This window comes from Meles meles, chromosome 21 (genome assembly GCF_922984935.1).
Source record: "Meles meles chromosome 21, mMelMel3.1 paternal haplotype, whole genome shotgun sequence".
NCBI classification, from domain to species: Eukaryota; Metazoa; Chordata; class Mammalia; order Carnivora; family Mustelidae; genus Meles; species Meles meles.
This window is the reverse complement of record NC_060086.1, coordinates 18,161,696-18,175,166: the sequence shown is the minus strand read 5'-3', so window position 1 is coordinate 18,175,166 and position 13,471 is coordinate 18,161,696. Positions and strand designations below refer to the sequence as shown.

Below are 13,471 nucleotides of genomic sequence, written 5' to 3'. Positions count from 1 at the left end.
TCCAGATTTCCAGAACTGTTTCTTTGTCTCTAATGATCTATAGCTGAATATTCTAGATTAGGCAACATCGGTGTTTTTTGTTCATTGTTTGTGTGTGTGTTTTGGTATTTATCCTCTTCCAATGTTTTCATTTTCCTGGATCTTGATTTGGTAACTCCATTAATTTTGGACAATGCTCTGTCATTCCTGTTACATGTGTGTTACACATTTTGTAATGACCTACCAATCTTGGATTTTCTGTGCTGTCTTTGTCATTTTTGTCTCTGTGTTTCTTTTTTGGAAGTTTCTACTGGACATTCTTTACTGTTAATGATTCTTTCCTCTGGTTTGTTTTGAGCCTCTTCAAAAGGCCAGCATAAGCACTCTTGATTTCTGTAATGGTGGTGTTGTCTGGAATCATATTACAGCCTTAGAGTTTCACATCTCTGCCCACATTTACCATCTCGTCTTGTGCACTTTTCCCTTAGACCCACTATCATACATCGAAGAGACTTTAAAGTCCAGCCTGCTCTCCCCATCACTTCTGACACAGGAAGTGTGATTCTCTTGCTTGCTGTCATGGTTTTTACCTGCAGTATGCCTTGTTGGGTTGTGCACTTTTCCCTTAGAACCAGTATCATACATCGAAGAGACTTTAATGTCCAGCCTGCTCTCCCCATCACTTCTGACACAGGAAGTGTGGTTCTCGTGCTTGCTGTCATGGTTTTTACCTGCAGTATGCCTTGTTGGGTTGTGTTGAAAGCCAGATACTGTGTCCTGGTAAAGGAAGTGAGGTAAGTGGGAGTTAGGGTGAGGTTTTCTGCGCCTCTGGCTCGGGGTTAGACTGAGGTCCTCGCCGGTGAGACAGGGAGGAGGTGGCACTGGAGTGATTTCCCTCAGCTCTGTAGCTTAGTCTTTGGGAAACCCCCAGTTAGACTCTGGAGACATGGTTTCACTTGAGGGCAGACCCTTCTAAGAAGAAAGAGCTCTTTTGAGGTTCTTTCTACATGGGACTATTCCCCCTCTCCCTTCCAATGGAGAAAACTTCCCTTCAAAGAGAAAAGAAAAATATTACGTATTTGGTGTAGCCATCTACTTTCCACTTGCCCTGCCCATGGGGCTGGTGACATGGGCCAGGGGAGCTCAGAGGTTCCTAACCAACATGGGAAATTAAAGGAATAACCCTGGCTTTCTGATTGCCCTCCCCTGATGCACTCTCCCCAACAACATACTATGACTGGTTTTTTGATAGCATGGTGATACTCCAATATCCTGGCAAGATTTGGAGATTGGCCCCAAACTCTCATCATCCTGTGAAGTTTTAGAATGAGGAAATATGTTAATGGTGTCAAAATGAGGTCTTGCCTCGATGTTATTGAGCTATAATAACATCAGGGCGACTCGAATCTGAATTGCCTGACTCCCCTTTTTGAAAACATCAGCTGTCATTTCTGTTGTGGCTTATGCTTCATCTCTCATCATGGGCCACTCTTTTTCTCATCCTATGGCTTTTACTTCTTTTTGATGACACCGCGTTTGAAACAGTCTGGGAAACTTCATAGCACCTGATGGGCTGTGACTGTGTGTGAATTCAGCGAACAGCCAACTCTTTTTACGGTTTCAGGAAAGCTGTGTAGAGAAGGAAAGAGGCATATCCTTGACAAAGCCTTTGCTCCCTTGCCTCCCTGCCTGCCTTCCTTCTTTCCTCCTTCCTTCCATTTTCTTTCTTTCAGTATTTTTAAAAAGTCGCAGGTTCTGTACTTCAGTGCAGATACTGGGTTGCAAAAAATTGAGGGAAATATGCTAAGTGAAATAAGTCCAGTGGAGGAAGTCAGTTATCACGTGGTTTCACTTATTTGTGGAATATAAGGAATAGCGTAGAGAATATTTGGAGAAGGAAGGGAAAATGATTTGGCGGGGGGATTCAGAGGGAGAGATGAACCATGAGAGACTATGGACTCTGGGAAGCAAACTTAGGGTTTCAGAGGAGAGGGGTGGGAGGAGCCTGGTGATGGGTATTAAGGAGGGTACATATTTCATGGAGTACTGGGTGTTATATGCAAACAGGGCATCCTGGAACACTACATAAAAAACTAATGACAGTCTGTGTGGTGACTAACATAAATAAAACTAGGGAAATGATGAATCAGTGGATTTTTTTCAATGTCTGCATGATCCCTTGTCAAAATTGAATAGGTTGAACATTCATTGACTACAATGTGAATGGAATTAGGGGTCAAAAATAAGCTAAACACACGTGTGCTCTTTATCAGAAATGGATTGTGAACAATGATGATGTAATCAGGAAATTCTAAGTTTGTCTTCTTTTTTAATCCTGTGAATTCATTCTGGTAAGCACAGTGATTATTGTAATACCTTTAATTACAATTGCGGTATTTATCTGAACTATAGATTTTTACTTGTAATATGTTTTGACATCCAGCTTATCTTTGTTTCTTCCTCTCTTAGATAAAGCCTCGACAATATGAAGGTAAGATTTTCGGCTTCAGTTTCTTTACCAAAAATTCTCAGTATCGGTGTTTGATGTGGGCATAATTTGACGAGGGATAAATATGGTGACTTCTGATGTCACACTGACTTGTTATGTCTTGAAAATGGTTCTCTTCCCCATGTGGAGTCTAAGTGACAATGTGGAGGGAGTTGCCATCTCTAAGAGACCAGGACGAGGAACACCTGGTGGGACTAATGAGAATACAAGGTGTAATTTTGCAGAGAGATGTTTAGGAGGCAAGTGAGGATCACAGCCTGAAGTCTGGAGTGAGTACTTCACCATGAGCTGGCTCTTGGTGAAATGTCAAGAGGAGAAAACTCTCTGAGTCTAGCAAACACGCTACACTTAGAGAAGGAGGCATATATTTCCATGCAGAGCGTGTGTCACAGGAGAGGATTAAATGGTGGTTTTGAGTCTGAAGTGGAGGGAGCCTTTCCTGCCAGGGGAGAATGAATGGAATAGAGCCTATGCCAGCAGGGATAATGGATAGTGCCTGGGGCACCTAGATTGTGGTGATTCCGTGGTGCTGGCTGTTGATGGCCTGGGTGGCTGACTGGCTTTTAGGAAACCGTAGAATGTCGTTGTTCATTGCTGTAAGTGCGGCAGTGCTGCTGGTGAGAAGAGAGGTCTCAGAGCAAGAGAGCGCTCACAGTGGGCCAGAATAGAAGTTTGCACTTTGAGGAAAGATGATAGAATTATTTTTTAAGACATTCTGTTTATTCATTTGACAGAAACTGAGAGAGAGAGAGAGCACACAAGCAGCGGAGTGGCAGGCAGACAGAGAGGGAGAATTGGGCTCCACGCTGAGCAGAATTGGATGTGGGATGCGATCCCAGATCCCGGTGTCCTGACCCCAGCAGAAGGCAGACCCTTAACCAACTGAGCCACCCATGTGCCCCAAGATGAGAGAATCAAGTGGCTCTTAGAGGAGTCTGTGTTCTAGACCTTACATGTGTTATGCAGCTGTGATCAGGCTCCTCTTGAGTGTTGTTTTCCTGTAAGGGTAGAGGGTAACATTCTCCTGTTGTGATGAAAAAAGCTTGTCTTCTCGGGTGTGTGCATTATCCAGGCCCTCCAGAGACTCTGTGTAATGTGGAGATTGTTACCCAAGTGTGTTTATAGCAGAGATCTTGTCCTCCAGAGCCCCCAGCCTGGGGTTCATGAAAGGCGATCTGTGAGCAGCAGAACGTCTCTGAAGGCCTGCGAGTTTCACTCGCCTGACATCTTGAGTTTTCCTTGTGTGGAATTCCAAGTAGGACCTGGAAGTGGACGTGGCACTGAGCAGGACCAAAGGATAGATTTGCTCATTTTGGGTTGTGTGCAGGGACCTGATTTTGTATCTGAATTATTAGAGGAGAGAGATGTTCGTTGATAGGATGCTCGATTTTTCTGTCACAGCTCTGGCAATGACATGAGCATTTGCAGGGATCGGATTTTCCAAGAATGGTGCTTACAGATGGGAGAAAAATGAGAAGACATTCGATTGCTTTTCTCTATGTTTGAAAAACATTTTAAGTAGGAATCTCACTGATATAGAAAGTCTTAGGTTTCAAATGCTGCTACAACTTGCTTTCTTGAGGCACACTGGGAATGCTAGCAAGTTAGTGACACCCAAGTGTCAGAGAATGCTCTCTGGTGCTAACACAGTGGGATTATTCAATGTCACTGTTTTTGCTAATTAGCTTAAAATTCTTTTTTCTCCTTTCAGTTACTTTAGACCAAATAAAGAAGAAGATTGATGACTTTAAAAAGGAAAACAGGGACCTTGAAAAAAAAATAGCGAGTTGGGAGGAGAAGGTATGTGTGCCCTTTCAAATATTTTTTGTGATTTCATTTTGGTTACTTCCCCCTCTGGTAGTTCATTCTATTGATCTATTTTGTGCGATCCAGAAGCGGTCCTTGAGTAAGAGAAGCTTCACAAATGTAGCGCACTGCCTCTGTCTTTGTGAAAGGAGTCACAAAGATAGATTTCTCCAACATGCCGTTTTGGAATTCTGATTCCTTTTTCATATGTTTTATAGGTCAGGAAAGCAAAAGAAGCAAAGAAGCAAGCAGAAACGAAGAGAGAACATAAGCTTTCCCTTGCTGAAGTACATAAATTGAAAGTAAGAATCCTTTCTTTGCCTGAATTGTGTTCTAAAAACAGAAGTAAAGGTGATGAAATATTATTATTATTATTAATTTCTAAGATTGATTGCTTTGAGAGAAGGATAGAGTGAGGGGAGGGGGTCTGAAGGAGAGAGAGACAGAATGCTAAGCAGACACTGTGCTGAGTGTGTCGCCTGATGCAGGAATCAATCCCATGGCCCTGAGATCAGGACTTGAGGCAAACGGAAGCAGGAGTCAGACACTCCACAGACTGGGCCACCCAGGTGCAACCCAGGTGTCCAAAGGAATGAATCATTGCTACTCATTCAATAGATATATATATATTTCAATATATTTTCTTGAAGGAGAACATCAAAAAGGTGGAAGAGATTAATGAACATTTGAAGGACAGGCTTCAGTGTAAACAGGCTCTCTTTCAAGCTGAGAGAGAAAAGAATATCCAGAATGTGGATGTGGTAAGAGTTAGGTGTTAGTTGTCCTATAATGTGGCTTGGGAGGCTTTTCGTTTATTGGGTGAGGTGAGTGCAGTGTGCTCCTGTACTGTTTACGCAGTAGAGCATGGGCGTCCAGGAACTGCAACTCCTACAGAGCAGTGAGCTGTGATTTCACTTACGACCACCCCGATGAGGTTTGCTATTTCAAGGTCTAGGAAATGTGGTTTATTTCACAGCTGGGTCATCATCACATCATTTAGCGCTGCCCTCCAAGTTATGTAGAAAATCCCACAAAATACGTGAGCGATGAAGGGCGATAGCAAGCCCAATTGTATAGTAGAAGATTATTTTATATCTGTTCCACTAAGAAAGCCATTTGTGTGTTTTTTGACATGAACTAGTTTCCTTACTTTCTCCTTATTCCATTTATGCCTCAAGGGCTTTCTTTGTTGCCCTCCATGAGCCTGTCCTGTTAGGTGCCCTCATATGTCTTTTCTCAAATCTGTTTTAAAGGCCCAAGATGAATTGGGGGATCAAGAGCTGAGAGCCTTGACATCCAAAATCCACGAACTGAAAGGTATGTTGTTTTGGGGGAAGAAATCTCCATATGGTGGCCATGAGTTTGCCTCGGGCAGGGAAAGATGCCTTCCTGACTTCACAGTCTTGCCCTTCTCCTTTCCTCATCAAAACCAAGTTCTCAGGTCATGGCACAAACACACAAAAGCAAACTCATCCTTTTCAGAAAGTAAAAAGTTCCTGGAAGGCCGGTGTAATGCCCTGAGTTCTCAGAAAACAGCTAAAGAAGCAGTACTTAACCTGCTAAAGAAGAAATTGGATGTGGTGGTGGAATTCTCTGAAAGACGAAAACTGACTGCAGAAGAGTAAGCTACTGCTGTGTTGTCACAGATACCATTGTATGAATTTACGTGGCGGCAAGTCTAGAGAATTGTATTTGGAACTTCTGGAATTGGATCTTAGAGTACTTTTGTCAAATGCATTGTGTAGAGTTGTGCCTGCCCTTCCGATCTGGATTTGTGTAACCTGCATTTTCCTTTCTGTTCTAAGGACTTGCCCCACGTTGTTGTGTGATTCGTTGGAGTAGAAGGGGAAGGTACCAACATTAATCACTTTGATTAACTGGATCCCCTCTGGGTCAGTCTAAATTGTCTTTACATTTTCACTCTCATCACGTGCTCCTGCATCAGGTCCATTTCTTGTTCAGCATGAGACTTGGGTCCAGAATGTGGAGAGAAAAATGGAATTCTCTTCCTGCAGAAACAGGGAAAGTTTCTTTGTGGAAAGTGGGCTGGGGCTCCAATAATACTGGGTCCCTTCATCTGGTGTACAACTGAGGTCATTCACTCGAGGCCAATCCCTAAGAAGGCCAGCGTATTTCCTGTCCACCTGATTTTCTCTTTCTTCTTTTTTTTAAAGAGATTTTATCTATTTGACAGAGAGAGGCACTGCAAGAGAGAGAACACAAGCAGGGGGAGTGGGAGAGGGAGAAGCAGGCTTCCTGCCGAACAGGGAGTCCAGTGTTGGGCTCTATTGCAGGACCCTGGGATCATGACCTGAACCAAATACTTTTAAGCAGATACTTAATGACTGAGCCATCCTGGTGCCCCTCCACATGATTTTCTAGGTGTAACTCTCCCGGATCCCAACCAAAGCCTGCAGTTTCACTAAGTCTCATCTTTGCTGGCTGGACTGGAACTTCACTTGTTGCATTCCAACCTGTCGCCAAAAGGTTACTTGTTCATTTACTGTGTATTCACTCGCCTGTTCCAGAATTCACTGATGTGTCCTGGGGAGGTTGGCTCCCACTTCCAGGCTGGCTTTCTCCTGTGCTTCCTTCTTCTCCATCTGGTTCTCATGTTTCTTCATGTGCTCTTTAGAAATTGGGTGCATTCACTACAAGTTCGCTCTCTTGTCCAGTGTTTCCTTTTGTTTCTCAGGAGATCAGGATATTGGAGTCCCTCATTCATGTTGAAATTCCCTGTCTTCCCTGGAGACTCAGGTTTGTGTTATTCCTTCCAACTCCAGGGATGGGGGTCGCTCTCTTTCACAGGCACCTGGATTGTGTTCATTGATAGGTTCGTCTTGGGGCAGGTCCAGTGTCCTGAACACCTTTCTCTCTTCAACACCATATCCCTCAGCCACACATTGACTGACGCTGCAGAAGACATTTGCTGAAGTGTAGTTGAGAGACCAGAAGCAGATGCTCATGTCCTTCTCTTTCTAGAGCTTTTGTCTGTTTCTGAGTCTTTCTGCATGAGATTCTTGACAAGTGTCCAGTTGAAACCTTGTGTATCAACACCATGAACAAAAGAGTCGAGGGCGGCACAGCAAAACAACCTTTCTAAGCATCGCTGTTTGCTGCCTTCTCCATCCATGAACTTGGTCTTGTTTAAGAAGATTGACTCAGGGCGCCTGGGTGGCTCAGTAGGTTAGAGCCTCTGCTTTCATCTGAGGTCATGGTCCCAGGGTCCTGGGATCGATCCCTGCTTTGGGTTCTCTGCTCAGCGGGGAGCCCGCTTCCCCTCTGTCTCTGACTGCCTCTCTGCCTACTTGTGATCTCTCTCTGTCAAATAAATAAATAAAATCTGTAAAAAAAAAAAAAAAAAAAAAGAAGGTTGTCTCAATGGAGCTGACAGTTTTCCCTCTGAAGTATGTTCCCTGAGATAACACCCTGCGTATGTGAGAGTTCACATGGATTATGAGGACATATTTTCGGCACTAAGATTGGCCTTTTCCTACACCAGGATCTTTCATGTGGGGCCAGGGGTTGTACTTCTAAAGCCTAGAGATGTGTGGGAGTGAGTTTCCATGCCAGTGAAGCCATATTCTGGAAGGTTCCTTTGGGCTGACTGACTGTGTGGGGCCCAGCCTTTGTCTGAGGATCAGGGCTCCCCACGGAGGTGAGACTAATGCTGGGCCCGTGCTTCATCCTAATGAGTGTAGCTTGTCAGGCTTGGCTTTTCACTTTGAATTGAAATGAGCCTTCACCATTTCAAACCAAAGACGTACTCCAAGAGGGCACAAAGTGCAATGTTATTTGATGACATGGTGAGTGAATTAAAGTAGAGAAGTATAAAGACAGCCCCGATTGCATGGAGCTTGGCCAGCAACCAGAGTTCGGTTTTTCTTTAACCCTAAATGGGGCCTTCATTCATTTCCCTGTTGTGTTGTCAGTCTGTGCTTTAAGCGGAGACATTCCAACATAGGCCAACAAGTGTGCTGGGAGGATAAATGGCAGAAATTCAGGACCTTGGCTACTGGACAATGTATATACCTTTCCCATCTTAGGAAGCTAGAAGAGACACTTTATGAACTGAATGCAACCAAGAATGAGCTGTCAGCTGCCGATGAAAATCTGAAAGTAGCCAAAGAAGAAATGGACAAGTACAGGTAAGTTCAGACACTACATATAGTGGCTCCTGAAAAACCTGTTCCTTTGTTTTTTTGTTTTTTTTTTAATTTTTAAATTTTTTTATAAACAGATAATGTATTATTAGCCCCCAGGGGCACAGGTCTGTGGATCGCCAGTCTTACTCACATCACAGCACTCACCATAGCACGTACGCTCCCCAATGTCCATACCCCACCAACCTCTCCCTACACCCCTCCCCCCGGCAACTCTCAGTTTGTTTTGTGACATTAAGAGTCTCTTATGATTTGTCTCCCCCTGATCCCTTCTTGTTTCATTTATTCTTTTCCTACCCCCCAAACCCCAAATGTTGCATCTCCACTTCCTCATATCACGGAGATCATATGATAGTTGTCTTTCTCCCATCGACTTATTTCGCTAACCATAATACTCTAGTTCCATCCACATCGTCACAAATGGCAAGGTTCATTTCTTTTGATGGCTTCATGGTATTCATATATATATATATATATATATATATATCTCACGTCTTTTTTATCCATTCATCTGTTGATGGACATCTAGGTTCTTTCCATAGTTTGGCTATTGTGGACATTGCTGCTATAAACATTGGGGTGCACGTGCCCCTTCAGATCACTATGTTTGTATCATTAGGGTAAATACCTGGTAGTGCAATTGCTGGGTCGTAGGGTCGCTCTATTTTCAGCTTTTTGAGGAACCTCCATGCTGTTTTTCAGAGTGGTTGCACCAGCTTTCATTCCCAAGCAAGTGTAGGAGTGTTCCCCTTTCTCCACATCCTCGCCAGCATCTGTCATTTCCCGACTTGTTAATTTTAGCCATTCTGCCTGGCGTGAGGGGGTATCTCATTGTGGTTTTGATTTGTATTTCCCTGATGCTGAGTGATGTGGACCTGTTTTTCATGTGTCTGTTAGCCAGCTGAATGTCTTTGCAGAAATGTCTGTTCATGTCCTCTGCCCATTTCTTGGTTGCATTATCTGTTCTTTGGGTGCTGAGTTTGCTAAACTCTTTATAGATCTTGGATACTAGCCCTTTATCTGATATGTCGTTTGTAAATATCTACTCCCATTCTGTCAGTTGTCTTTTGGCTTTGTTAACTGTTTCCTTTGATGTGCACAAGCTTTTGATCTTGATGAAGTTCCAATAGTTCATTTTTGCCCTTGCTTTCCTTGCGTTTGGTAATGTTTCTAGGAAAAATTGCTGTGGTTGAGGTCGAAGAGGTTGCTGCCTGTACTCTCTAGGATTTTGATGGATTCCTTTCTCACATTGAGGTCCTTTATCCATTTTGTGAGTTTTCATGTGTGGTGTAAGGAAGTGGTCCAGTTTCATTTTTCTGCATGTGGCTGTCCAATTTTCCCAACACCATTTGTTGAAGAGGCTGTCTTTTTTCCATTGGACATTCTTTCCTGCTTTGTCAAAGATTAGTTGACCATAGAGTTGAGGGTCTGTTTCTGGGCTCTCTCTTCTTTTTCATTGATCCAGGTGTCTGTTTTTGTGCCAGAACCATGGTGTCTTGATGATGACAGCTTTGTAGTAGAGCTTGAATTCCAGAATTGTGATGCCACCAACTTTGGCTTTCTTTTTCAATATTCCTTTGGCTATTCGACGTCTTTTCTGGTTCCATATAAATTTTTTAATCCACTGAGCCACCCAGGCGCCCCTCCCTATAAATTTTTTAAAAGTAATTATATATAATCAAGTTGTTATCAGTTATCGATAGATGTATGTTTCAGTAATAGTGTACTTTTTTAAGATTTTATTTATTTCTTTGGCAGAGAGCTCATAAGTAGACAGGCAGGCGGGAGGGGGCAGGCTCCCTGCTGAGCAGAGAGCCCGACGTGGGGCTGGATCCCCGGAACCTGGGGTCATGACCCAAGCAGAAAGCAGAGGCTTTAACCCACTGAGCCACCCAGGCACCCCTCCATATAAATTTTAAGATTATTTATTCCATTTCTTTGATAAAAATGGATGGTATTTTGATAAGGATTGCATTAAATGTGTAGATTGCTTTGCTTAGCCAAGACATTTTCACAATATTTGTTTTTCCCATCCATGAGCATGGAACATTTTTCCGTTTCTTTGTGTCTTCCTCAATTTCATTCATGAGTACTTTAGAGTTTTCCTAGTATACTTTCTTTGCTTCTTTGCTTAGCTGTATTCCTAGGTATCTTATGGTTTGTAAATGGGATTGACTCCTTAATTTCTTGTCCTTCTGTCTTGTTGTTGTGTAAAGAAATGCAACTGATTTCTGTTCATCGATTTTATATCCTGACAGTTTACTGAATTCCTGTACAAGTTCTAGAAGATTTGGAGTGGAGTCTTTTGGGGTTTCCACATATGGTATCATAGCATCTGCAAAGAGTGAGACTTTCACTTCTATTTTGCCGATTTGGATGCTTTTCATTTCTTTTTGTTGTCTGATTGTGAGACTAGGACTTCTAGTACTATGTTGAATAGCAGTGGTGATAACAGACATTGGTGCCGTGTTCCTGACCTTAGCGGAAAAGCTCTCAGTTTTTCCTCCATTCAGAATGATATTTGCGGTGGGTTTTCATAGATGACTTTGATAATATTGAGGTATGTGCCCTCTATCCCGGCACTTTGAAGTGTTTTGATCAGGAAGGGATGCTGTACTTTGTCAAATGCTTTTCCAGCATCTATTGAGAGTATCATGTGGTTCTTGTTCTTTCTTTTCTTAATGTATTGGATCACATTAATTGATTTGCGGATGCTGAACCACCTTGCAGCCCTGGAATAAATCCCACTTGGTGGTGGTGAATAATCATTTTAATGTACTGTTAGATCCTATTGGCTAGTATTTTGGTGAGAATTTTCGCATCTGTGTTGATCAAGGATATTGGTCTCTAATTCCCTTTTTCTGGGATCCTTGTCTGGTTTGGGGATCAAGGTGATGCCTCATAAAGGGAGTTTGGAAATTTTCCTACCATTTCAGTTTTTTGGAACAGTTTCAGGAGAATCGGAATTAATTCTTCTTTAACTGTTTGGTAAAATTCCCCTGGGAAGCCATCTGGCCCTGGGCTTTTGTTTGGGGATTTTTGATGACTGTTTCAATCTCTGTACTGGTTATGGGTCTGTTCGGGTTTTCTATTTCTTCCTGGCTCAGTAGTGGTAGTTTATATTGTCTCTAACAGTGCACCCATTTCTTCCAGATTGTCAAATTTGTTGGCGCACAGTTGCTTATAATATATTCTTATAATTGTTTGTATTTCTTTGGTGTTGGTTGTGATCTCTCCTCTTTCATTCATGATTTTATTAATCTGGGTCTTTTCTCTCTTCCTTTTGATAGGTCTGTCCAGGGGTTTATCAACCTTATTAATTTTTTCAGAGAACCAGCTCCTAGTTTCATTGTTCTATTGTTTTGGTGGTTTGTATTTCATTGATTTCTGCTCTGATCTTTATGATTTCTCTTCTCCTGCTGGATTTAGGCTTTCTTTGTTGTTCTTTCTCCAGCTCCTTTAGGTGTAGGGTTAGGTTGTGTATTTGCACTAGAGAAGAATGTGTATTGTTGCTTTGGGATGGAATGTTCTGAATACATCTGTGATGTCCATCTGGTCCAGTGTGTCATGTAAGGCCTTTATTTCCTTGTTGATCTTTTGCTTGGATGATCTGTCCATTTCAGTGAGGGGAGTGTTAAAGTCCCCTACTATTATTGTATTATTGTCGATGTGTTTCTTTGATTTTGTTATTAATTGGTTTATATAGTTGGCTACTCCCACATTAGGGGCATAGATATTTAAAATTGTTACATCTTCTTGTTAGAAAGACCCTCTGAGTATGATAAAGTGTCCTTCCTCATCTCTTATTAAGTCTTTGGCTTATTAAGTCTTATTAAGTCTTTGGCTTATTAAGTCTTATTAAGTCTTTGGCTTAAAATCTAATTGATCTGATGTAAGGATTGCCACCCCAGCTCTCTTCTGATGTCCATTAGCATAGTACATTGTTTTCCACACTCTCACTTTAAATCTGGAGGTTTCTTTGGGTCTAAAATGAGTTTCTTGTAGGCAGCATATTGATGGGTTTTGTTTTTTTATCCATTCTCATACCCTGTGTCTTTTGATTAGGGCACTTAGTCCATTAACATTCAGGGTAACTATTGAGAGATATGAATTTAGTGCCATTGTATTGCCTATAAGATGACTGTTACTGTATATTGTCTCTGTTCCTTTCTGATCTACAACTTTTAGGCTCTCTCTTTGCTTAGAGGACCCCCTTCATTATTTCTTGTAGAGCTGGTTTGGTGTTTGCAAATTCTTTCCATTTTTGTTTGTCCTGGAAGCTTTTTATCTCTCCTTCTATTTTCAGTGATAGCCTAGCTGGATATAGTATTCTTGGCTGCATATTTTTCTCGTTGAGTGCTCTGAATATATCACGCCAGTCCTTTCTGGTCTGACAGGTCTCTGTGGATAAGTCTGCTGCCAATCTAATATTTTTGCCATTTTATGTTACAGACTTCTTGTCCCCTGGTGCTGTCAGGATTTTCTTTGTCACTAAGACTTGTAAATTTTACTATTAGATGACGGGGTGTGGACCTATTCTTACTGATTTTGAGGGGGGTTCTCTTCACCTCCTGGATTTTGATGCTTGTTCCCTTTGCCATATCAGGTAAATTATCTGCAATAATTCTCTCCAATATACCTTCTGCTCTGCTCTCTCTTTCTTCTTCTTCTGGAATCCCAATTATTCTAATGTTTCATCTTATGGTATCACATATCTCTCAAATTCTCCCCTTGTGGTCCCATAGTTGTTTGTCTCTCTTTTGCTCAGCCTCTTTATTCTCTGTCATTTGGTCTTCTATATCACTAATTCTTTCTTCTGCCTCATTTATCCTAGCAGTAAGAGCCTCCATTTTTGACTGCACCTCTTTAATAGCTTTTTTGATTTCAACATGGTTAAATTGTAGTTTTTTTATTTCTCGAGAAAGGGCTTTTATTTCTCTGGACAGGGTTTCCTTAATATCTCCCATGCCTTTTTCGAGCCTAGCTAGAACCTTGAGAATCGTCATTCTGAATT

At 42.1% G+C, this 13,471-nt stretch overlaps 1 protein-coding gene across 1 annotated transcript in view; it reads left to right on the top strand.

Moving 5' to 3' along the window:
• Positions 1 to 13,471, top strand: part of LOC123933489 (transport and Golgi organization protein 1 homolog) — a 121,749-nt gene that overhangs the window by 97,139 nt on the left and 11,139 nt on the right. The window contains exons 5-10 of the mRNA XM_045992717.1: positions 2,449 to 2,470; positions 4,200 to 4,288; positions 4,513 to 4,596; positions 5,548 to 5,611; positions 5,777 to 5,915; positions 8,341 to 8,442. Of these exons, the coding sequence (XP_045848673.1) occupies positions 2,449 to 2,470; positions 4,200 to 4,288; positions 4,513 to 4,596; positions 5,548 to 5,611; positions 5,777 to 5,915; positions 8,341 to 8,442 (500 nt within the window). The remainder of the gene's footprint in view (positions 1 to 2,448; positions 2,471 to 4,199; positions 4,289 to 4,512; positions 4,597 to 5,547; positions 5,612 to 5,776; positions 5,916 to 8,340; positions 8,443 to 13,471) is intronic.